This window comes from Arvicanthis niloticus, chromosome 24, assembly GCF_011762505.2.
Source record: "Arvicanthis niloticus isolate mArvNil1 chromosome 24, mArvNil1.pat.X, whole genome shotgun sequence".
Taxonomy (NCBI): Eukaryota; Metazoa; Chordata; class Mammalia; order Rodentia; family Muridae; genus Arvicanthis; species Arvicanthis niloticus.
The window spans coordinates 26,661,142-26,686,917 of record NC_133432.1 but is presented as its reverse complement, the minus strand read 5'-3'; the positions used below and the strand labels follow the sequence as shown (position 1 = coordinate 26,686,917).

The window sequence follows — 25,776 nt, the reverse complement described above, 5'->3', positions numbered from 1 at the left end:
AGCACCGTACCAACAGTGTGTGGGAACAAGTTTTCTGCTGTACTGAGGCTGGTGACAAATTGCCAGAGTATGACCTGTTCATCGGCAGCAGGGCCACTTGCCATCCAACTGCCTCCAAGATTAAACTTCCCCCAGACACCATGTACAGCACCAGGAAGAGTGGCAGGCAGCCTGGTTCAGGATTACTAACAACTACGTGGAATTGGTCTGCTTTTAAAGGGTATGGGCTTTGGAGTTTTCAGGCTCTGTAAGAAAATGAAGTCCATTGTGTGAGTGGTGGACGCACTCGTGTGCATGCCAGTGCACGTGTGTTGTAGAGAGTTCCTATTTTGAGCTGTTTGGGAAAGCAGCTGCCCTGAATTGAGGCGCATGTGTCTTCAGCTTATTTCCCGATGTTAACACTAAAATAGAAACCGGCCTCTGTCGGCAGTGGCTCTCCTGGGCAACTTGTCAGCAAAAGCACTTCCAAGTGTTTCCCCAGTCTATGCCTTTGACGGAGAGTGCCTTTTTTCTTCTTTAATTTATTCTATCTGCTGGGTTGTTGATAGAACCCAGGGTCTTTTGCATGCTAGTCAAGTTCTCTGTAGCTGAATCACACCCCCAGCACTTCATCACTCTATAGCCAGGCTAGCATTGAACTAGCAGGCCTCCTGGGTGCTAGGATTATAGGTATGTGTCACACTTGACTACGAACAGTTTCCTCGTGCCTGGACCCACTGTCCTTTAACCGCTACCACCAGGTAGCTTCAAGTCTCCTGAAAATTATTAAGATACCCACCCACAGTCTAGATCTGAGCCACCACAGGAGCTGCCAGTGACCTTCAACTTGGCCTTCGTCTGAGCTTTAGTGAACCCCCAGGCTGTCTGGCCTTCCTCTCCAGCTTGAACACAATCATGTTTAATGTTTGTGTTCTTTGCCTTTTAACTGAGTCACTCTTGTTTATTTAGCTGTGAGTGAGGGGCAAGGGTGGGCGTGGAAATGATTCCTCGCTGCCCTTTAGATCACTCAATAAACACTTCAATCAAGTGAGTGCTGTAAGCCCTAGGCTGTACTAAGGAATATCAGTCTTAAGGTGGCCTGGGCCAAGTGCTAGGAGTCTCTGTCCTGTAAAGCAGTTGTCTCAGGTGATAAATGACTGTGCTAGACACTCTGGAATTCCAGGAGGAAATTTCTTCTACTTGGGGGAGAGGTTGGCTTCACGCAAATGGTCACCTGGCAGCCCCGGCTTCTTTTGTACCCACCTTCCATGGGCTCCTGCAGCTGGCTCGATGTGCTGTCAGTTTGATTTGCATGTTTGTCCTCCCTGCAGAACTTCACCTTCAAGAGGCCAGGACCAGCCAGGTGTGGTACCACTCCTGGGATCTCAGCACACAGAAGCTACGGCAGGAGGATTGTACATTTGATGTGCCTGCCTATATAACAAGACCCTGTTTCAAAAAGAAAGAAGGGGATGGGGGGGTTATATAACTTCTTGGCTATATGCATACAACTGCAGGCTTGCTCAAAGCAGCAAGACTCACCTGCTCCAGAGTATTTCCCTGCTTGTTAGCTACTTGCACTGAAATGGTAGTGAAACCTGAGACCCACAATTCCTGCTCTAGTTGTATCATTGAATAATGACATGTTTGCAATCCTAGCATAGAGGAGGAGGAAGAGAAACAGAAGCAGGTACATTGCTGGGTCTCACTGGCCAACCAACATAGTTCAATCTAAAAGCTCCAGGCCAGTGAGACCCTGTCTCAAAAAGAACTTACAGACATCACCTTGTAGAGCTGGTCTCCATGTACATGTGCACACATGAACATGCATCCCCCCAACACACACACACGGTGGGGGGGGGGGAAGAGGGAGGGAAAGGGAGAAAGAATGAATCAAGAAGGCAGGAAACCTACTTGGAATCAGGGTATCGCAACCTAGCCTGAGCTCACAGATAAAAGGAACTTGTACACAGGAGTCAGAGCCTGTGTCCTCCCTGGGTAGGTGGAGCTGTGTTCTGGTGGCAGCTTAGCACTTCAATGCAGAATGATTGTCTGTGTTACTGCTGTCTGTGTTACCAAGGCCCTGAGGTGGCAAGGGCAGCAAGTTGATGTTTCCATGAAAGTTGACTTGCAGCCCTTCTTTAGGAGTGTGAGATTCAGCATGTCCATTTCTTGAAGTATGTTGAGTTTCCGCTCCCATGTGATACAAGATGTTGAACATTCAAGCTCTCCCACAAAATACAGCTTTACCCCCCCCCCCCAACTTCATCCATATCTGGATGTGGTTGAGATGTTTTTTCCTGGTAGAATGAAGATTGGAGTGTGGTTTTCCATGGCTCATATTCAGCATGGTTTTGACATCTTTCTCCACCATGCACATGGGTTTAGTGAAGTACAACTGGCCTAGCAGAGGTGCCCCCGACCTGCTGATGAGATGGGGTTATGAGGCACAGAGCAGAATGCCCAGGTCAAATCTTTGGCAGTTCAGCAGATTTCTGCCCTGCCATCCCACATGCTATATGTCTTGGACTGAGATAGGATGTCACATTGCAACATTTATGAGAATGGAGCATAGATGTTGGTGATAAACCAGCTCATAAATGACCACAAGTAAATTTTTATTTCAGAAGTATTCTAAGCTCACACAGACCTATTCATGTCCCGGGTCTCCTTTGATGTTCACAACATCCTTTCAGGCACTACTGTTTCTGGGAAGTCTTGGGGGGGGGGGTGAGATTTATGCTTGCTTGATTTACACAAGAAGATCATGGTGGGTGTCAGACATTCACAGGACATATGTGTGCCTAGATTCCAAGGCCTGGCCCATTCCATGGCTAAGGTAAATCTTTCTCACAAGTTTACCTTGGAAGAGGTGAGACAAGCAGAAATGGGAACAGACAAGGGATAGTCCAGAGGTCCACAACTTCTGTGTGTAGTTGTGGTCTTAAGGATCGAAAATCTCTTCTCTCCCCCCCCCACTGAACTACGACTCACTGGGGAGTCTGGCCAAGTGCTCAAATCTATGTCATCTTCCTCAGCCTCTTTAATATTAATATATATATATGTGTGTGTGTGTGTGTATGTGTGTGTGTGTGTGTGTGTGTGTGTGTATATATATATATATATTTCTTTTCTTTCTTTTCTTTTCTATTTAAAGACAGGGTCTCATCAAGCTGCCCAGGCTGGCCTTGAACTTCTGCTCTTTCTGTCTCAGCCTTCCAAGCAGCTGGGACGACAGGCCCACTACCACCAGGCCTGACCACAAACTTTCTCTTGAAGGGTATGGCATTAAATATTTTAGACCTGGCTGGGTAAAAGGCAAAATCAGGATATTATGTAGGCACTTACATAACCATTTTAAATGTAACCATTTAAAAGTGTAAAAACCATTCTTAGCTCATGGACCATAAAAATACCAGAAGCCAGCTGGGTTTAGCTGGCTCGATGGAGCTTACCGACCCAGGACGGGCCATCTCCTGTTAATTAAGAATGCAATTCTACAAATCTGGTCACCCTGCCTCAAATCTTCTCCTCTCCTGCTTCGAGGGGCTTCTAAGCAGAAGCCCTTGTGAGTTAGTGGACTTACAGCCCGCCACAGGTACATTTGTGTTCAACAGAGTCAGAAGAATATGGAAAATTCCCATGCCTTCGTCTTATAATCGCCCTCATATCCTCTTTGAACCACTGTTGTTCTGACTTGTAAGCATGGCTGCACTACGTTTGTGTGTGTGTGTGTGTGTGTGTGTGTGTGTGTGTGTGTGTGTGTGTGTGATGCAGGTGGGTGTGCACATATATATGTAGGGGTCAGAGGTCAACCTTAGGCATCATTTCTTTCCAACTTTTGTTTAAGACATAGTTCCTCATTGGCCTGGAACTTTCAGATTAGCTGTCCACAAAACTTGTTTTGTTTTTTTGTGAGTTCTGGGGATTGAATTCAGTCAGGTTCTCACCCGTGCGAGGCAAGCACTTTACTCTCCCCGCCCCACCAGGCCTCTTCTTGAACCCCAAGTGCTGCACTTCTTTCTCCTCCACGTAGTCATTCCTGCTTCCTCACATCAGGGCTATCTGGTAGAGAGCTTTGCCTACCAGGTAGTACTTCTTCATGTGGATGCCTCTACAAATTTAAATTCTATGGGCCTGATTCAGAGATAGCCCTATTGGTAAGCATGCTTACTGTTCAAGCATGAGGCCTGAGTTTGATTTCTAGCACTTACTTTTAAACAAAAGTGTGCAGAGGTCCGGCATTTGAAGGCCAGAAGGCAACCTGCAGGATCAGCTGTCTCTTTTTGACACATGAGTTCCAGGGATTGAGCTCAGGACATCACACTTAGCAACAAGCACTTTTATCCACTGTACCTTCTTTATCTGCCCCTCTTTGTGGGCCAGGGTTTCACATATTCCAGGTGGCCCTCGAAGTCACTGTGTAACTCAGATAATCTTGAACTTCTGATCTTCCCACCTCTCCTCCTGCTTGCTGAGGTTACAAGTGTGTGCTACTCTGCTCAGCTTCTGCGGTGCTGGGGGATGATGTTGAGGGCTTCTGCATGTTGGGCATACACTCCACTGACTAAGCTACTCCTCCAACCCCTGAATATGCCCTTTCTGGCCACAGGATAGCATGTCCCCTTATCCCCTGGAAATTTCTGTCTGGAAAGGTGTCATGATTGAAAGCTGGGATGGAACACAGAGCTGGGGCCAGGCCAAAGGAAAGAAAGTGTGACTAGAATCTCAGGTGAGGGTCCTGGCGATGCTCCTCCCGCTCCTTCTTTAAGGGAATATACTAGTCGAGTTCATCTTGTTTTGATACTAGTTTTCCAGAAATTAGTTAAGTCCAATGATGACCCTGACCTCTTGTATCCCTACTTCCACCTCTGGAGTGTCCTGTAAGCCGACATAGCCATTTATGCAGTTCTGGGGATGAACCCTAGAGCCCCCTGCATACTAGGCAAGCCCTCTACCAACTGAGGTGCCTAGTGTTGGGAGTCTCATGTGTGCATGATCTTAGCTGAGCTCCCAGGAGGCACAGCTGGGGTCATGAAGAGCCAGCTGCTGGCCCGCCCAAGTGTGGGTGGTGTCCATTCTTCCAGCTGCTAGAAAGTGGAGACAGACCTAGGGGTATATTTCTTTGCTTGTCTGTAAAGTTTGACTCCATAGAAGTTTATTGATTGAATACATGAATGGAATATTTTTCTTAACTACTAATTTTTTCTGGGTTGGTTGATTAGTATGGGAGGGGGTGTTTTGTTGTTTAGATTGGTAGGTTGGGCTTTTGTTTTGTTGCTCAGACACGGTCTCTAGTACCGTAGGCTGGCTTCCTTTGGACTCTAGAATTCTCAGTCCCTGCTGCCTCTACTTCCCCAGTGCAGGGATTATAGGTGTTTGCCATGTGTTAGGTTTATGTACTGCTACTAATGGAACACAGGGCATCGTCATGCTAGGAAAGCACTCTGCCTACTTAGCTACATCTCTAGCCCTTTCCCAGATAAGTCTGCCAGCTTGTCGGAATCTTAAAATATTTTTGTCACTTATAGGGAATATGTCAAAAACAATTCCCACCTACCACAATTTTTTTAGACTATCCCCGAGTATGTGGTACTAAATGCAGGATGGGGGAGGAAGCATTACTCGGGTGAAATTGCTTTGGAATCCTTATTGCCCTGTGCTATTCTCTTTTGATGTTGCCGGAATGTAAGTTAGCCCTGTACTTTGACCTTATTCAAACACTTAGCTAAGCAAACATTTTGTAGCCCAGGGTGATGGTTTTAGGTCCTATGGCTGATTGGGTGTATAGCCTTTAAATGCGAGAGTTGTAGATGGAGAAATTATCAAGAGAGATGGTAGGTATGGAATTGCTGAAGCTCCATCAACAACGGCTGGAGAGAAGCGGATCTATATTAGCCCTGTATGGTAATAACAAGAAAAGTCTGGGCAGCTGCTTTTGACATCTATGAACTTCCGGATGACTCAGCCAGCCAGTCAGGCGGCTCTGGACAGCTGACTGAAGCCTTCCACTGAGTGACTGCACACACGCCAGGCTGAAGTTTCAAGAGTGAATCTCAAGGCTGCCTGAAGCCTACTCCTTGCTTAAGAGGCACGCAAGAGGTAGCAAGAGGAATTCCTAAAGTATTTGATTGTTTTTTTGGTTTTGTTGTTTGTTTGTTTGTTTGTTTGTTTCTCCACTTTTGAGCCAGTTTCTTTAGGTAGCTCAGGCTTGCTTAGATGATCCTCCCAACTCAACCTCCCAAGTTTCTGGGTTTATAGCATGCACTACCACACTGTGTGTTCAAAAGTATTTTAAAGTTATTTTCTCTGTTAAGTGTTACATTTTTTCCTTAATGCTTTTTAAATGGCCCTTTAAGTAGTTGACAACCCCGTGCCTTCACATTCTCCATACGTAGATAATCGGACATGGATTGAAAATATTGAGGCTAAAAGTCTCATCTGTATTGAATGTACAAAGATTTCTGCTGTCATTATTCCCTAAATGATTCAGTATAACAGCTAGATACATAGCATTGTTACTATGGCAAATATTCCAAGTCATTGCTGAGATGATTCAGGGCTGAGACTGGTGTACAGCTACAGGTAGAACAATGGCCCCCACTCTCAGTGAAAGCCAGGAACATGGCAGTAGAGAACTTGTCTAGCACAGGTGAGTCCCTGAGTTTCATCCCCAGAACCTGGACTAAACAGATTAAAATTCACAGCGTACACTGTGTGGATATGTACAAGCCTGTTCTGTGTAAGTACTGTGCCATTTATGTAAGGAACGTCAGTGTCCATGGATGTATCAGATGGGTGAAGGTTGAAGCCAGTCTCCACTGGATAAGGAGAGGTAACTACTGTGAGTATTTGAGACCAGTGCATAGGGAATTCAGTGGATCAGATATCTTTTGGAGATTGAACATTAGAATCCTAATGTCCTAGAGTGTGCCTTTTCTCTCCACCCTTGCCTACCATGCTAAACCTCAGCTCCTTGTCAGTAGCACTAAGACTCATCACTCGGGGTGAGGACTGGGGTCAGGATGCTTCCTTCTGCCCCGAAGACTTTGCTTCACCTTCCGTGTTCCATGCAGGCATCCTTCTGGACACTTCGAAACATCTTCACATAGTTTTAAAAGCTGCTTTCAAATTTCCATTCCTTAGTTGCCCACTTCATCAGACATTTTGTAGGCCATCCATGTGGCATAAAGAATTCCATCTAGAAATTAAGAAATTATAGTCTGCGTTTCCTGTGCCAGTAGCTCGCTCTGTGTTATTTTCCATAAGAAATGAGACAAGGAGGAGAAAGGGGAAGAGCCATGTGCAAACAGACCTCGTTTAGATTCCATCTCTGTGGACTTGCTGCTTGCATATGGGCCACTAGGCACCTGGTAAGGATCCAGACTTCTTTTGATCGTGTGCAGTAGGCATTGTGTCTGCAAGTAGATTTGCTCATATTTTATTATTAATTACTCCTGAGCAGCTCTGGGAAGCTACTAAATATTAATAAACAGTATGTGTTTGTGATTAAGTTGAGACAAAGGAACACCTTCCCTGTGCCTCTTTCCTTTTATAAAGCAATGACCCATATGAATGATGGGTAAAATTAAGGTCAGGCTTTCAGATGAGGAAGCAATTGAAATGGAGAACATTTCTGGACAGAACATGTTTAAGATCTGACTTTAAGTTATATAGACATTTGTTTGTTGTTTTTGTGATTGTTAAGGATTGAACCCAAGGCTCTGGTGATACTACAAAGTAGTTTTTTGGCTGAGTCTTGTCCTTAGCACTTCACTGTTAGGATTGTAAGCAAATGTTTTGAGCTATGCCTTAAACTGCCTTTAAGTCACAGGCGCGCGCGCGTGCGCGAGCGCACACACACACACACACACACACACACGCCCTGGCTCATTTTGAGATCTGTTAGCTGAATATTGATACCCTGTGTCTGTTCACATTGGAGCTGTGTAGGGACCGTCCTTGCTTCTTAGACGTTGGTTTGTGGTGTTCCAAGTCTCCCCACCATCTCCTGAGACTTGTTTTTCTAATGATAAAAGAGGGGTTGCTCATTGTAGAAATTTACATACACCATAAAGAAGAGAGAATTAAGTCAGCCATATCCTAAAAATGAATATTAGCATGTGGTTTTCAGGCCTATACAACCTCCTGATAGTGTGACATCCTGATCTACAGAGGTCACCTTGAAAATGAGTTGTGAAATAACAACTCTCAATGTTTTAAGTAACTGTATGGCTCTGCACTGGGCTTACAGACTGTTGGGCATGATTTCTTATCTGCAGTCTTATTATTTGTGATTATTACCTATTTTAATACAGTTAGGGGGCTGAAGAGGTGGCTCAACAGTTAAGAGCACCTGAGTTTTGTTTCCAGCACCCATATCAGAAGGCTCACAGCAACTCCAGCTCCAGGGAATCCAGCCTTTCCCTGCCTTCGGACACCTAAACACATGGGAACAAACGTGCCTGTGGTGGTTTGAATAAGCATGACCCACAGAGGGTCATATGTTTGAATCTTTGGTCCCCAGTTATTGGAACTGTTGGGGGAAGGATGAGGGAGGTGGCGTCCTTGGAGGACATGTCACTGGGAGCAGGCTTTGAGATTTCAAACCATTCCCAGTGTGCTCTGTCTCCTGCTTGCAGGTGTGCACTGTGAGCTCTCAGCTGTGAGCTTCCAGCTGCCATGTTGCCATGCCTTCACTCCACCGTGGTCTCTAACCCTCTGGAACCGTAAACCAGTTACTCTCTTTTGTAAGTTGCATTAGCAATGGTGTTTTATCACAGGAATAGAAAAGTAATACAACACAGAAATGTAAATAAAACTTAAAACAAATACTTAGGATTATGTTGTACAGGAGGCTTAGAGGCTTACTATTTGCTTTACTATAGGCTTTTTATTTGTCTCTGTAGGTCCTCACGTAACTCAAGTTCTTCTGAGACTAAGTTATATTAATCAAGACTGACTGTCTTCCTTCTTCAGCCTCCTGAATGCTGGGATTACAGCTATGGAGAACTGCTACTGGCTAGAATTATCTGGCTTTGTTCAGAATTGTGCTCTGTTCCCCAGCAGATGTCTGTTGAAGGGCTAGAACTTGGTTTCAGGCCTGTAACCCATGGCTTTTTGCCTACCATGCACAAAGCCTGTGTTGTGTCCCTAGCACCATGTAAACGAAGTGTGATGGCACATGCCATAACCCCAGAGCTCAGGAGATGGAAAGAATGGTCGGAAACTCAAAGCCATCCTTGCCTACATAGTGAGTTTGAATCCAGCTGGGCTACAGGAAATATAAGCTACCCACTTGATTTAACAGTATTTGCTGTTTGTTGAAAAAAAATAATTTCAGCAATTTCCAAATATGCCACTGTATTGCGAAACTAGCTTGGTCTTCAGAAAGTAATTCCACTGTAGAATCTAAACTGTTTCTAGTTTTCCCCTGCCTTAAACATTGCCTAATGATTCTTGTGCATAAATTATTCTTACATCTCTGCTTAGACTTAGGAAGAGATTCCTAGAAACAAAACTCTAAGCCAGGGATTAATCTGCATTCTAACTTATAAATACCCATTTGTTTGGATTTTAGCAGGGCCGGAGGTCCTAAATAAATTATACAGGGGGTATGTTTGATAAGAGGAATCATACTTCCTGATTGGTTCCTGAAACAACCTTGGTTGGTTTTTGTTGTTTTGTTTTTTAAGGCTCTTTTAGAGGCTGTCCGCTGCATAGCATATGGGTCAACTTTGCTAACCAGACTAGGAAGAGCATCTTTGCTCATTCACCCATCATATTCCTTGAACTAAATCAGCAAAGAGACCTAAAGTCTGCCAGAAATCTTAACCTTCATTCTTACTAAGATGTGAAGCGCTTGAGGAGAAGGGACCAGGACTCTCAGTCAGTGCTCATGGTGAACACTCAAATGGTCTCTGAAGGAAATAGATGGAACATGTGGGTCCTGTCTTTGGTAAGCTCACAGCAGTGTTTTCATAATTCTGGGATACAAGTAGAAGTGGAGATATGAGCAGCTATTTTGAAAGTGACCCAGAAGAAGTCCAGAGAAGTAGTTCTATGGTGAAGTGCTTCCTGTGCGAGCACAAGGCCAGTAAGACTGTCTCAACAAATAAGGTAAATAGCACCTAAGTAATGACAGCTGGCTTCCCACACATCCACTGTGTACCTGCGCATACAAACAAGCAGTACATGTACACACCAAACAGAGAAAAGAAAGAGAAAGCTGCAGAATATTAAAATTAGATAGATATGTGAATGAGACTCATTTGGAGAATTGGTCACAAGAATCTGAGATTGCTTTCTCTTCTTTCCTATTCTTCTTTCCCGCCTTTAGTTCTCAGAAAAAAAAAAAATAGCCATTTCTCAGCATTTTGTTTTCTTTAAATTGAAAAAAAAATAAGGGGTAGAATGAGGCTCAGTTAGAGTGCTTGCCTAGCATGCATAATGCACCAAGTTCCATAATCCTGCATGGTGGTGCATACCTGTAATCACAGCAGTCGGGACGGGACACAGCAGGAGCAGGAGTTCAAGTCATCTTCAGGTAAATAAATAGTGTGCTTGAGTCTTGCATGAGTAAGCAAGATACTGTCTTTAAAAAGACTGGAGGGAGGGACGAAAAGTTCTATAAGTGTTGACCATGTTAGAGATGAATATAAAAGTTTGTAACAGCACTGGAATAAGGATATTAGAGTGTCTAGGAAACTGCTTTAAAGAAAATGTGTAGAAATGGCAAAATAGCAAGTAGTTTCAACCTAATGGACTTGAGGTAGCCAGGATTCTCCAGACATTACCTAAGCCAGTGGTTTGCAACCTTCCCAATGCTGTGACCCTTTAATACAGTTTCTCATGGTGTGGTAACCCCCAACCATAACATATAAATATAAATTCTTTTGTTTATATTTATATAAACAAACATAACATATAAATATAAAATTAGTTTTGTTGCTACTCATAACTGTAATTTTGCTACTGTTATGAATTGTATATAAATATTTCTGGAGCTAGAGGTTTGTCCAAAGCATCACAACCCACAAAGTTGAGAACCGCTGACCTAAGCAAACCTTTGCCTCCCAATGCTTGGACTCTGCAATCAGCCAAGCAGCTTCCATGCACCCACCAGTCATTCTGTTACAGTGTGACCCATGCCCACCCGGAGCCATCCCCTTCTCCTTGACCTGTTTCCCTTCAGATCTGGCCTTATGAATTAGACACGAACAACCCTGGATCTTCAGGCAGGGAGTGTGGCAGAGCTGCTGTTCCTTGGGAACTCTGTCACTGTTCTTTTTGTCCCTTGCTGACTTTCACCACCTACCCCCTGGAGCCCATGCCTTCTCCAGTCACTGTCTGGCTCTAGGAGGCTAGTCCTGCCATCACCCAGTGTTGTTGGGACAATGCCGCAGGTACCTCAGTCACATTTGAGACATTCTGCCAGGACACAGGATGCTTTAAATGGAGCAAAGAAATTTAAATGGAAAGAAATTATAGCATGAGTGAATTTCTCCTTTTCAAGATAATCTTATTTAATAACCAAAACTTCACAAAGATGTACATTTTATCCCCAGACAAAGGCAATGTGGCAGGGTCTGCATCGTGGTAATTACATGTTTGGGTTTTCATTCTTTCTTTAAAGTAGGTTTCTATTATTTCAGTTTAGGAAAAAGAATATTCATCTATTCCATTGCTGGGTGGCCCATCCACTGTGAAAATAGGTCAAGAACCGTAATCTAACTCGACTGCTGATAAATAATTAAAGCTAATGGAATTTTTGCAAATCTGTGAACTAAATTCTCTGAGATGCTGCCAGGCCATACTGGATGCTGTTGTATAGAGAGATTTTTTATTTAACACCCCAGTTTAAATGCATTTAAAACCACTCCTCCATCTCACGGAGACTGGAAAGGGTATATGTTCATCTATAAAAGCAGCCAAAAGCTTGAAACCCCATCAATAGCCATGCCATTCACCTTCAGATGATGAGATGAGAGGTGAAGGGTCCTGCATCCAGGGACAAAGGGAAACTTCCCTTTCCACCAACCTCTCTTTAACTTGAACTCTGCAATCGAAGTATCAGGAACCTCACACCTGGAGGCTGAGGAGATGGTTCAGTTGGTAAAGTGCTTGCATGAGACTCTGAATTGTATCTCTGGAACTCGTGGTAAAAAGTTGGCTGTGGCAGCTCAAGCCTGCATTCCCTGAGCTCAGTGGGCATAGATGGAAGGATTCCTGGAGTTTACTGGCTGTCAATCTAGCTAAGTCAGCAAGCTCCAGGTTCAGCAGGAGGCCCTGCCTCAAGGATAAGGTGGAGAGTGACTGAGGAAGATACAGGCTTGACACCTGGTCTGGGTCCTTTGCTCTGTTCATAAAGGGGAATTGCAGGTGCTATAAATGACACCAGGAATAAGTACTCAGAGCTAATTTCCCTTTGAGGCAAACTGTGATGCATTGGACAAATACTCATGAAGGCTGTTGTGAGGACTGAGGGCTTACTTCTTAAGAAAGCAGCTCATTTATTATTGTTGTTGTTTAGCAGTCTAGACCTGTAACCTCAGCACTCAGATGGAAGCAGGAGGATCATAAGGTGGAAGCCAGTATGAGCTATATAAGCCCCACCACACACACTCACACAGAGGAGGAGGAGGAAGAGGAGGAGGAGGAAGAGGAGGAGGAGGAGGAGGAGGAGGAGGAGGAGGAGGAGGAGGAGGAGGAGGAGGAGGAGGAGGCGGCCTAGGAAGGAAAACATAGGAGGTGGGCAATTTGTTAATACTTTTTAGGCAGGGAGAATGATTTGTTGTTACTTTTCCAAGAAGCTGTACTTTTGTGAGAGAGCTATATTAACTTTGTATGTACTCAGCTTTCTTAGGTTTATAAATACTGAATTCAGATTTCTGAAATGAAACTGTACAATGAAATGTCTATCTCAAACAAACAAAAAAAAAATCCCATTTTAGTTGCCCCTACCTAGCATCAGAATGTTCTGGAATCTGAGTTTTTTGGGGCTGCTGCTTCTGCTTCTTCTGTTTCTGCTGCTGCTGCTTCTGCTTCTTCTTCTGCTGCTGCTTCTTCTTCTCCTTCTCCTTCTCCTCCTCCTCCTCCTCCTCCTCTTCTTCCTCCTCCTCCTCTTCTTCTTCCTCCTCCTCCTCCTCTTCTTCTTCCTCCTCCTTCTCCTTCTCTTTCCCTCCCTCCCTCCCTCCCTCCCTCCCTTCCTCCCTCCCTTCTGTAATGACAGAGTTTTGTGTATCCCATGCTGGTTTGGAGCTCACTACAAACTCTTGTTCTGCCTCCACCTAGGTTCACCCTGTGGCGTAACCTCCAAGTGCTAGGTTTAATTTTACAGGCATGCACCATCACACTTGGCTTCTGTGGTGCTAGGGATGTCATGTGCGCTAGACAGGCGCTCTTTCAACTGAGCACCATCCCTAGTTGTGCTTTCTGTATTTTTACAGAGCTGTAGGATTTGATAGATCTACTTTCTGCTGGGGGCAGGTACTAGAACCCTACTCCTTCCTTCTTGTCTAGAAAGTTGCTCTACTAGTTCTTCTAGGTAATCCCTGTGCTGTTTGTTTGACTCACAAGTTGGATGGCACTGGAGACAACAAGAGGGACTTAGAGCAGCTGCCAGGCATGTGTTGCTCAGAACAGAGGAACAGAGCCTGGAGACCATTTGTCAGGCACTAGAAGGAGGCTTTATTTGGAAGGATCCAGGAGAGCCCATCCCTACACCCTCAACCACTTTTCAGAGGACAGGAAAACTAAGTGATAGAAGACCCTTCAGCCGTTTCCATCTCTTCTCAGCTTCTCCTTGTTCTAAGGAAGCTGGGGATGTGGGGAGCAAAGACTGCTAGTAAACTGAGTGACTGAGTGACTGCAAGGTCCCTTCCCCTCTCCTTCTTCCATTCCTTTTCTCTCCCTCTCCCCCCCCCGCCCCCCTTTTCCCCCTTCTTTGTTTTTAAAACAGGGTTTTCTGTAGCTCAGGCTGGGCTTAAATATTTAGGTATTTAGGATAGCCTTAAACTGGTCCTACTGAGTCCACCTTCTGAGTGCTGGGATTGTGTGTCTGCACCACACTTGAGCTATGGTGCTGGCAAGCAAACCCGGAGCTTTGTACTTGTTAGGCAGGCAAACATTGTATCAAATGAGCTGCATCCCCAGGCAGTTAAACTTACTCACTTTCCTTCCCTCCCTCCCTCCCTCCCTCCCTCCCTCCCTCCCTCCCTCCCTTCTTCTCTTCTCTTCTCTTCTCTTCTCTTCTCTTCTCTTCTCTTCTCTTCTCTTCTCTTCTCTTCTCTTCTCTTCTTTTCTAGATATGGTTCCACCATCAACCCTAGGCTGACTTCAAACTTTCGACTGTCAACCCTCCTACCTCAGCTTCCCTAGTCCTTGGATTACAGGCATGCAATGTAATATAATCCATTGTAGTGTAAACTCCCATGCCTGGTTTAAGTGAATTGGTCACCAAGTATTGGTAAGCAACTCTTCAATTGCCACTCTTTACCAGAGAGCTTTCCACCAAATCTCAGCACTTTCCCAGCTCAGTGGAATTCCTGACCCGGTTATGAGCCCCCATATGGTAGTCAGGACAGCCAGGACAGGTGATCCGAGTGTTGGATGGCATAACCCTAGCATTCCTAAATGAACTTGACAACTTGCAGTTTCCACCGATGAGTTCAAAGGGCCTCCCTGACCACCCTCATCACTCTCTCTGCTAGTTCAGTGATTGTTCAGGAGAAGGCTTAGTGTGTCTTGGAGAGACATATATTGACCTATTTCAAATATTCACAAGACTCAGTGAGTGGCATTGCCCCTTGAGACTCATAACATCTGCTATGACTTTCACCACTTCTCCTCTCCTGTCCTCATCCCTCAGAGCTCCCCATAAATCAGGCTGAAGAAAAGTCATATGTATTTCACCCACAAATACTTCAGCACTTCTGTATGTATCTTGAAAGACCAGGACCCCTTTTACAAGATATCACACAGTCCCTAAAATAGGAGCTCCTGTATAGTTTTTGTTTTGTTTTTAAAGGAACAACTTAGGGCCTATTGTTCTTATTTTATTTCATTTTCAAGTGAATAGTGCTTTGTTAACTATAATACTTAGATTTTTTTAGGTGTTTTGTCCATTTCAGATTCAGGGTGAATATGATAATGAACAATCTGATATACAAGTGCTTGTTTCTCTTCCTGCAGTTTAGAATAACAGTGTGTCTTGCATTTGATACTATCAGTTTAACACATATTTGATGTAAAAATGTGCTTTGGGGCTGAAGAGTTAGTTGGCTTAGTGTTTAAAAGGAATGGCTGTTCTTCCACAGGACCTGGGTTCAAGTCCTAGCACCCACATGGCAGCTAACAACTGTCTGTAACTTCAGTTTTAGGGGATTGATGCCTTCTTCTGGCCTCCTCAGGTACCAAGGACACATGGTACACAGACAACATGCAGTCAAAACACCTACACCCCAGCTTTTGGGAACTCGACCTGTAGCCCAGGCTGGCCTGGGTCTCACTCACAGACATCTGCCTGCCTCTGCCTCCCAAGTGTTGGGATTAAAGGCGTGCGCCACCACTGCTCAGCTTATAAAATGAGTTTTTAAAAATGTGCTTTAGACACATAATCAAGACACTTTCATTTTAAAATAATTTACATATGGGGGGGTTCATGTGCCTGTGTCTGTGTGTTTCTTTCTATGTGTGTGTCAAGGTCAGAGAACTTGCAGGGGTTAGTTTTTTACTTCCATACTATTGACTTTAGAGTTGAACTCAGGACCTCAGGCTTGTCAGCAGGCTTCTTTACCTGCTGTCTCCTGGCTCTCACACTTCCTAGGTAGAATTTCCTTTGTGGGACGTGTATGTATGTATGTGTTTAGGGTTACCCATTCCTGCTCATATGAAGGTCAGTGGGCAAACTCAGGAGCTGTCCACCTTGGTTTTTGATATAAGGTGTCACATTGGGTAAGAGATCTCCAAGTAGGGCTTGCCAGCTAGCCTCAGAAATCTGCCCATTTGTGCCTCCCCAGTATGGGGACTACAAGTCCATTCCACCATGCCTGACTAAGAATTTTCTTGCTTTGAGGTTTAGATAGTGAATGCTTCATATAGTCATAAGAAAAGATGTCACTATGTGACATGTCACTTTCCCAATCTGAACATTTCTGAGGGTTCTTTGTGCAAATAAATCAGTCCACCATTTTCACCTGAGTTAAGCCCCACCCCAGCTTTTCACAACCAAGACACAGGAAGAAAAGATGAACTGAAATTAAGGAAAAAGAGAGGCAAAGCCCCATCCTGCACAGGGCAAATCCAGATCTGGAGATGATACCTAAGCATGAGCCATGATGGGTAGGAATAGAGATGTCCACAGACTTTCTTTCCCTTTTAAGCCAGTGTGACTGACTCTAGCAACTATAGTTCTTTTTTTTTTAAAGACTTATTTATTTTATTATTTAATGTAAGTATTTCATTGTGCATGTATGTATGTGTACTATGTGCATGCCTGGTTCCCACAGAAACCAGAAGAGGGCGTCAGATTCCCTAGGACTAGAGTTACAAATGGTTGTAAGCCATCACGTGGCTGCTGGGAATTGAACCTAGATCATTTGTTAAGAGCAACATGTTCTTAACTGATAGGCCAACCCTCCAGCCCAGAATAATGAAAATTGTCCCTATATAGAAGTGACTCTGGTAATATTATCCTTTTGCTGTATACTCAAGAGAGGGACAAACAAGATATTTTGGCCTTTTCCAAAAGCCATCACTTTCTCTAATTCAAAAAATGTATTTATGTGTCTGTGCAACTTGTTTGGTTATAGAAGAATATTGATATAGAGGTCAGAGGTCAACGTCATGTCATTTCTTGGGAACTTTCCATCTTGCCTTTTCAGACAAAGTCTCTAACTAGCATGTGGGGCTCAATGATTCAGCTTGGCTGGCTAGCCTGATACCCCACCCACCCAGGGATCTTCCATGCCCAACTTTAAACCAGGGTCCTAGGGATCAAATTCAGGTCCTCATGGTTACACAGCAAGCAACAAACTGGCTGAACCATCCCCCCACCCACAAGGGCCCCACTTTCTGTGATTAAGATATGTTTTGCTTTTCAGTGATTGGTACAAAATTGATGGCAGTGGAAAACCCATAACTCAGTTAAGCACTCAACTCTATTGTTACAACTTTTAAACATGTGTCAGTTACCAAGTTATAACTCTTTCTAGTGTGGTTTCAATCAATTCAAGCCCCACCTTTCTTCAGTTGGCAGTTGTCACGAAGGGTGTGCATTGATGGTGACCCAGGACCAGAAGCGGGAGAGACTGTGGTTTCAGTGGCTGTCTAGAATGCAAAGGGCAACATGCTCTAAAAAGAGAATAAATCATTTCCTGTCCATGCTAACCAATGGCGACAGAGTCCCGTGGCCAGAACTGAGCAGCTTTGAATCTCTCTCCTCAGTTTAGTAACAAACCAGATAATATTTGCAGGCAGCAGATTGAGATAAGGCATTTCTCAAACTGCCAAGAAATAAAATTAGAATGAGACTTTTAGCTGGTGGCTTGAAGTGCATCTGTGTCGGTATGTGTATGCTATGTGAATATATAGTCAGTTCTTTTTCCCGTCAGCCATGGGGAGAAGGGGGTGCATGTGTACCTGTGTGCAGACAGATGCACATCTGGCTTTAATATCAAAAAGGTTGCTTCAGGGACTGGGTGTATGGCCCCAATTGGCAAAGGCCTGTATTCTATCCCCAGATCACATCAGCTAGGCATGGTTTGTAATCTCAGTGTTTAAGAGGCAGAGGGAGGGAGTTCAAGGTCATCCTCAGCTACATTAGGTTCAATACCAATGAGATCCTGTCTCAAACAAACAAACAAACAAACTAAAAGGAAGTAATTAAAAGGGGGTTGTGACAAGCCTGTCATGAGAGGCAGCTCTTGGGCCTTCCTGGAATCCTGTTATAGGCTGCAGAGATAATTCTGTCACCTCTTTGCTTTGGACAGTTGGTTTTCTCATGAAGCTAACCTCATACCAAGAGAGAGGTTAGGGAGCCCAGGGGCTATGTGGGCTTGGGCCCACACTGACCCATGAAACTCTCCCCTCTTCCTTTTCTCTGTTGATGTCCCCAATTCTGGGCTCTTCCCTTCTGTCATTCTGTAACCACACCTGTCTTCTCTCTTAGCCCTCAGAATGGGGCTTTATAAAAGAAGACTTGACTGGTATAGCTTAGGTTGGTCTTGAACTTGTGATACTGAACCAGCCTCCCTTGTGCTGGGGTTTATAAGCACAAGTCATCATAGCTTTTTTAAGCCACCTGGGTGACACACACATGTCCATCAGTAGTACATGTTGCTCTTTTAGTGACTACTGCACATGCCTTTCCACATGTGTGGTGATTTGATCCTTTATATCTATGTGCATATATTTGCAGCTGCATGTGTTTATGTGCATCATGTGTATGCAGGTGCCCATGAGACCAGAAGAGGGCAGTGTGGAGAGTGTGTGTGTGTGTGTGTGTGTGTGTGTGTGTGTGTGTGTGTGTGTAGAGGGAGAGACAGAGAGAACTGAGTTCAGATCCTAACTTGTCAAGCTCCTTGACCTTAGAGAAATTTCCTTCTCGTTCTAAGCTGTGGACATGCTTCTGTTCAGTACGCTAGTCCATAGTGTTGATGGGGTCAGTGGACAAAGGTTAAGGACTGCTGGTGTCCAGCACAGATTGGACATTCAGCTGGAACTTGCAGGCCTGGCCCTGGTCCTCCTGGTCCTTCCCCTGGTGCTTTAACTAAACATTCTACACATTTGCTGTGGCAGCTTCCAAACCTACTCCATGTGCTCTCTGTTCTCCAGAGCTTCCCTGCTGCTGAATCTAGGCTTTCCTCAGTCATTAGCTTTGCAGCTTTCTGTAGAAGCAGCACCCTTCTCTTGGGAACTCCCTTTGTTTAGCTCAGTATCCTCCTGGCTCCCTTCGTGTTCTTCAGAGCCTCTTTAACCTTTCCCACTGACTCTCAGGATAGGGACTTGACATCACTGGCCCTCCCTCACAAAGAGTACTCATTTTAAATGTAACTCTTGACCTGAGCTGCCCATGATGGAAGCAGTCAACCACGTGTGGCAAAGGGCATGCCTCCAGGCCCCGCATTGCCTCCCAACTGAGCCATGTAGCAAATACCCAGTATACTAAGACTTATACTAAAGTCTTTATAAAATATAATGCACAGACGCAGAGAATTTTTATTCATACATGCTCCTTTTATTTCTTGAACTTCTGAGATTCCCATCTTTATTTCCCAGGTGCTAGAATTACAAGTGTGTTCCACTGCACCCAATTCTCATTAATAATTTTTTGGTAAAAGTAGAGCTTGAGGCTAGAAAGATGACTCAGTGGTTAAAAGTACTTGCTGTTCTTGCAGAGGATCAGAGTTCTGTTCACAGGTGGCTTACAACAATCCTCTGAAACTCTAGTCCCAAGAGATCCAGTACCCTCTTCTGGCCTCATGGGCACCTGCATACAAATGATGCACGTGAACACATGCAGCTGCAAATATATGCACATAGATAATAAATTAATAAATCGACCTTTTATATATGTGTGTGTGTATACATATATACACACACACATATGCACCCACATACTCATATGTACATATACACATACAGGACTTTATAATTCCAGCACTTGGGAAATGGAGGTTTAAGGTTATCCTGAGCTACATAGTGAGTTCTTGGCTAACCTGAGTTACATGAGACCTTATCTCAAAAATCAGACAAAACCCAAGAAATACAAATCGTTCTCCTTTTGTCCTTTGTTTTTATCTTCTTTGCCCTTCACTGTTAGATTTTTATCCTGTCTTTCTGAAATTGGCTGGTTGTGGGTCAAACAGAATAGTATTTTATTCCCTGTTGCTTCTATCTTCTTAAAACAACAGAAATACATCATCTGACACTGCTGGAGGGTGAGAATCCAGAACAGGATTTATGAGGTGGATATGCAGTTACCAGCAAAAGCTGCATTCCTTCCAAAAGCTTTAGGAAGGTCTGGTTCCAGCCTGTGCCAGCTCTGCCAGGCTCTGCTTGTCCTCTGGCCAGGACCCTACATCTTACTATCTTCCCAATCTCTGCTTCTATGTTTGAGTCCCCTCTGACTCTCTTTTGTATGGACTCCTGTGTTTCTACTTGGGCACTCTAATAACATTAGCCTCACCTACATGGTCCTCTCCCTGACCCAGGATTGTTAATGTAATCACAGCTGCAATGTCCCTTTACTTTGTCAACTCATGTATTCACAGCTCTCAGGATATGTTGGGGGCTATTAGTCTTCTACAGGTAGCAATGTTTGTTGGGGGCAGGGGAGAGGAAACTCGTGAATGCATCTCATAGCTTTTTGTCATTGAACTTAGTGTAGAAATCATCCAGTAGAGAAGCTTCTCCAAAGGAGGTGACACACCTATGAATGACAGCCCTTAGGAAACTGTGGGTAAGGGCTCAGTGGTAAAGTGTCTTGACATGCAAACATGAGGACCTGAGTTCGATCCTCAGCACCCACATAAAGCCTATGTGCTTGTAATCCCAATGTTATAAGGTAGAGATAGGCAGACCCCTGTGGCTTCTGTTGCCAGACAGCCTTACTGAATCCGTAAGCTCCAGGCCAGTGAGAGACACTGCCTCAAAAAGTAAGCAGAGAAGATTGAGAAAGACTCTCAACTCCTGGCCTCCACAAGAACACATGCACACATCCACAAGAATAAGTAGAAGTTTCCTGTTTGTCTTAAGACAGGGTCTTGCTTTGTGGCTTTTTGTGGTGATGATCTGCGCAGAGCTTTTATAGAAAGTCTAACTAATGTTCTTCTTCTCTCTCCTCCAATGGCTGTTTCCTGACCTCTGCTCCACCCAGGATTTACGCAAGCAGGTAGCACCACTGCTCAAGAGCTTCCAAGGGGAGGTGAGTACATGTGCATGTTCTTTATCCTCATGCCACGATTGGTTGCTGTGTTAGCTACTTTTCTTACTGCTATGACAAAATCCTTGACAAAAAGCAAGGGAAGGAAGGAAGGGCTACAGTGGCTCAGTCTGAGGGCACACAGTCCGTCATGGTGGGAGGGCATGGAGGCAGGAGCACAAGGCAGCTCCTCACATCCTCACCCAGGAAGCAGGTGTGCTGAGGCCTAGTGAGAAGCTATGGAGCTGATTCTGAGTGTCACTGATGGCTTGAAACCCCAGAGCATAGTCTCCTACTTCCTGAAATGCCCTTCCATCCCCCACTTCCCCTGACATATCACAGGATGCCCCCATCCACCCACAGACAGGCTGTTAAGATGAAAGTGGATCAACAATGCCTTGAGGAGAAGCCAATAATAACTGTTGTCTTTGATTGAAAAGTTTGAAATTTTATAATCATAATGATTACATGTAATTATTATGGTAAAGTCATCCAATTTAACTCACATTGAAATTGGATTGATTGATTGCTGTACTCAATTTTCTGTTTCACAAGCCCAGACAATTAATTGGGAGCCGGAGTTAACCTCAGTGTCCAATCCAACTTGAAGCATGTTCTACCCCAACATTAATTTCAACAAATCCCTCACAGCCAGGCTGGCAACGCCCTCTGGAAAAACACCCAGTACACAGATGCTGAGACAGGAGCATTTTGTCTCAGCTACCTAGTGAGTCCCAATTCAGCATAAGCTATATGGCAAGCCCTTATTTAAAGCACCTCGAACCTACAGAGGTCAAATCCCTGGAAATGGAGTTATGCATGCTTGTGAGCCACTCTGCAGGGGAAATGGAACTCTGGTCCTCTGCAGGAGCAAAAAGTATCCCTAACTAACCCGAGCCGTCTCTCCAGACCGTTAATCTTTTTAATTTTCTGAAGTTCTTTTTCCACTTTCATTCTTAACATTGTCTTAATCTTTTTTTAATTTTAATTATTGAAATGATTTATCAATTGTGTGAGTTGTTGTTTTTTTTTTAAAGAGCCAGCCTTGAGTATGTTTCTTTGGGGTGCTTTTTTTGCTCATGACTGTTTTGTTCTTTTATTTATTTTGAGTTATAATTAAATATGTTTATTATTCCTTTGTGAACTCATATTGCTGTACTTTTTGAAAGCTGCTGCTTACCTCAGGATTCCTGCCTTGAATTTTTACCTAAGAAGATTTTTTTCCCCCAAGTTCCATACTAGTACTCCCTAAGACTGTAATTCCCTGGCCTTTCTCCTTCCAGGACATGCCTTGATCAGGACAAGAAGAGAAGAGCAAAACTTTAGAGATGGCCTCTCTAGCAGGGTGTAATTGCTTCAACCAACAGACCACAGTCTTTATAGATCACCAAAGATAATGCTACCAAAGTCCAACATGGGAAGCCAGGGAGCTTATTGGGTGTCCATACAGAGTAAAAAAACCTGGGTGACTCTAGAGCAGCCACCACACCCAAAAGTCTCACCCCAAATGGACAGTGTCCTTGTTGTGACACAGATAGAATCCCAGCTTCCACAGTGTATGCACTCTGGAATGTTCTGCAACTACAGGGCACATGCAATTAGAGCAGAATCGTATGCAAACATCTGGGAAATGCAAAAGGAAGTGACTCCCACACTCCTTTTGTGGGGGAATATCTGTTTTTAGGCTCAATCTTAAGGGTCCCTTGCAATGGCCCTGATGGTAGAAGCATCATACTATACAACATACAGTGTACACAGTTCTCTCAGGGAGAGTTTTGTCAGTCATTCATGGGATAGACTGAACCTCCATTAGAAAATAGAAAACAAACAATCCCTAACTTGTTTTCTGAGACTACAATAAACATGATGTCAGAATCGGACAAGAACAGAACATGAAGGAAAATCAGTCATTCTTATTTAGTTATAAATAGATAATTCAAGAGCCCTAAGAAAAGTCACTGGAGCCACTAGGCTTGGCTGTTTCATTTAACAGCCTGAAATGCTGTTTCATTTAACAGCAGTAAATTGCATTAATGTTCTATATAACATGACCAGATGAATGGAAAATTGCCATTTCACTAACTATAAGGAAAAAAATTGAAAAAAAAATCCATTTGTGAGGGCTGGAGAGATGGTAAGGAGCATCCCTGCTTTTACAAAGGGCCTTGGTTCAGTACCCAGCACCCACATGGCAGCTGTTACCGCCTATACCTGTTCAGGGGTCCAGAGTTCTCTTCTCCCCTCCTCAGTCACCAGGCACACACAAGCATGAGTAAAATAAATAACTTTAAATTAAAAAATGATTTAAAAAAAAAAACCTACCAGCAGAAAAAAGAACCTTTTTAATCTTGCAAAACATTACCTATGTAACTCCAACAACAATCATCAAACCTACTTGTTTAAAATAATTTTCTTTACAAGCAAAAGCTAGGGCTGTGGCTCAGTGGTAGAGCCCCTGCCTAGAATCCCCTAAGGAAAGGCAGAGTGGGGCAGGGTTATAGCTCAGTGGTAGAGCTTTCTCCTGGGATTCATAGCACCCTGGATTTGTTGTCCAGCACCAAGAAGACAAGTAGATAATAAGTAAAGTTGAACTTGACCCTGCAGGTAATTTAAAATTTTGAAAATAATAAACCAAAGGATGGCAACCTAGGTTGTTGTGTAGATGGAGTTTATGGCTAAAAGAATGTTGCAGTGTGTTGTTACACCACTTACCCCACAGAACTAGCAAGAGACAGCATTTGATTTTCTTTAAAAAACACTCTGGCGTGACCCTGTCTGTCTTTGTATATTTGCAGTATCTTGGCTTGCATAGCAAAAGCTGCATAGCTTTGTTTGCTTGTTTGTTTGTGACAGGGTCTCATGTAGCCCAGGTTTGCCTTAGTCACCATGTAGCCAAGAATGACCTTGGATTCCTAGTCCCTCTTTTTAAATGCTGGATGGAGCCCAGGGACCCTTACATGCCAGGCAGGTGTCTCCTTACTGAGCTCCATCCCAGGCCCTGTGATCAGTTTTAGTCTGCCAGGGAAACTGGGAGCTCAGGTAAAGCTACGGTCTTAGTTAGGCATGCTGACAAGAAAGGAAAGTGGTAATAATGTTCAAATCTCCACCATCAAATCCATCTGAGGCCAAGTAGGGAAGAAGAAGTAATATCTTTTCCTGCCTATTGGAAGGTTCATGGGTGGAGCCCAGTAACAAATGACAAATGAGCAAGAGAAGGTTCACATACTTAGTGAGTGCTTCCCTCCAGAAAGAAAGACCACATCTGGTACAGCAGGGTGCAGGGTTCAAGGCCAGCCTGAATACAGGGTGAATGTAGAACTAGCCTCAACTATGTAGTAAGAGCTTGTTTCAAAAAAACTGCATACATTTATTATATGAAATGTTTTCATATATATATATATATATATATATATATATATATTATAAATGTATATGTGTTTTGTTGTTTTATACAGGATCATATATGGACCAAGCTAATGGGCTAATCCCAGCACTTAGGAGATAGAAACAGGAGGATCAGAATTTCAAGGCCATCCTTGAATCCATACCAAATGTAGGCCCAGACTGTGCACATGGGACCTTGTCACAAAACCCTGTTTTTTGGCAGGGTGGCTGTGGTGGTGGTTGTGGTGTATCAAAGACAAGGTTTCTCTGTTACCTTGACTGGCCGGCTAGCCTGGAACTCACAGAGATAGGCCTGCCTCTGCCTCCAGAGTGCTGGAATTAAAGGCATGCACCACCACTGCCCACCATAATATTTTTTAAGGATCAGGGATTTCAGAAGTACCTACAAGTTTATGGCTAATGTCTTTAATAGGGGCCTGTAAAGAGAGAATTTCAGACATGTTGAAGACAAACACAGGGACTCAAAACACAGAGACTGCCTCTCTCCTCTGTGACCCTCTGCCCTGGCCCTTCACCTGGGACCACCTCAACTCTGAGTCTTTTACAGTAGTAGAAGGTACCATTGTGGTTAAGGTGGCAATGGGCATGATGCATTTTTAAAGATCTTAGAACAAAACCCCCCAAGCCTGACCAGCACAGGATCCTCCGGGAGGTTGGCTGGCTGATGGCTCAATTAGAGGCGCACAGGACTGTGCTGAGGCGAGTGGGCCAGCACTGTAATTGAAAGCACATTTTCCCCTCCGAAGCTGCAGCTGGTTTAGCTCTGCTCATGCAGAAAAGGATATAACCTTGCATAACATAGGAAATGAACGGTTGAGAGAGAAGCCAAATTCAATTTTAGTCAGATATGTTGAGGCCGAGCCCATGATCTATGGGAGCCGGGGCCTGAGCAGCTCGCATGTGGAAAGGCGCGCACTCAACACTCTATTAATCACGGCCGCCCGCCTGGTGCTGCCGCCCCTGTGTACAGGGGGCCACTACGCCCGAGCTCCTCCTCAGTGCTGGAGAGCAGCCAAGCACTCCAGAAGTTAACCTCTTAAAGACCCGGAGCTGCTTTCTGTTGAATAAATGTAATTTTGTGGTCAGAAATAAATGCTTGTGATGTAGCAGGGAGCTTTGAAAACAACAGCGAGCCAAAGCTATTACAAATTGCTCCGTGTTGGGGAAGTCAACAGCACACATCAAAATTCCGCGTGTAAGGCAAATTGATTTCGGCCCAGAGCTCTGCAGCTATTCAATAAAAGTCCTATTAAACCATTGTGTGTAATGAACAATCCAGAGCAAATCTAATATTTTCAGAGGGTAATTATTTTTAACATCCTCTCGGTAGCCATCACTAGATTTCTTGGATGTTTACGGTGGGGACCCAAGTGGGTGTGCCCTACCCAGCTGTCATTTGGCCTGTGAGCTGGGAAACCCCTGTGCAACTGGCTCCCAGCTGCCTAACAGGCACCTGGCAGCCTCCTTGT

The 25,776-nt window shown here is 44.2% G+C and overlaps 1 protein-coding gene across 11 annotated transcripts in view; it reads left to right on the top strand.

Moving 5' to 3' along the window:
* Positions 1-25,776, top strand: part of Cux1 (cut like homeobox 1) — a 313,743-nt gene that overhangs the window by 135,868 nt on the left and 152,099 nt on the right. For all 11 annotated transcript variants that reach the window (XM_076923244.1, XM_076923243.1, XM_076923242.1 and 8 more), the window contains exon 3: positions 20,858-20,905. In XM_076923244.1, the coding sequence (XP_076779359.1) occupies positions 20,858-20,905 (48 nt within the window). The remainder of the gene's footprint in view (positions 1-20,857; positions 20,906-25,776) is intronic.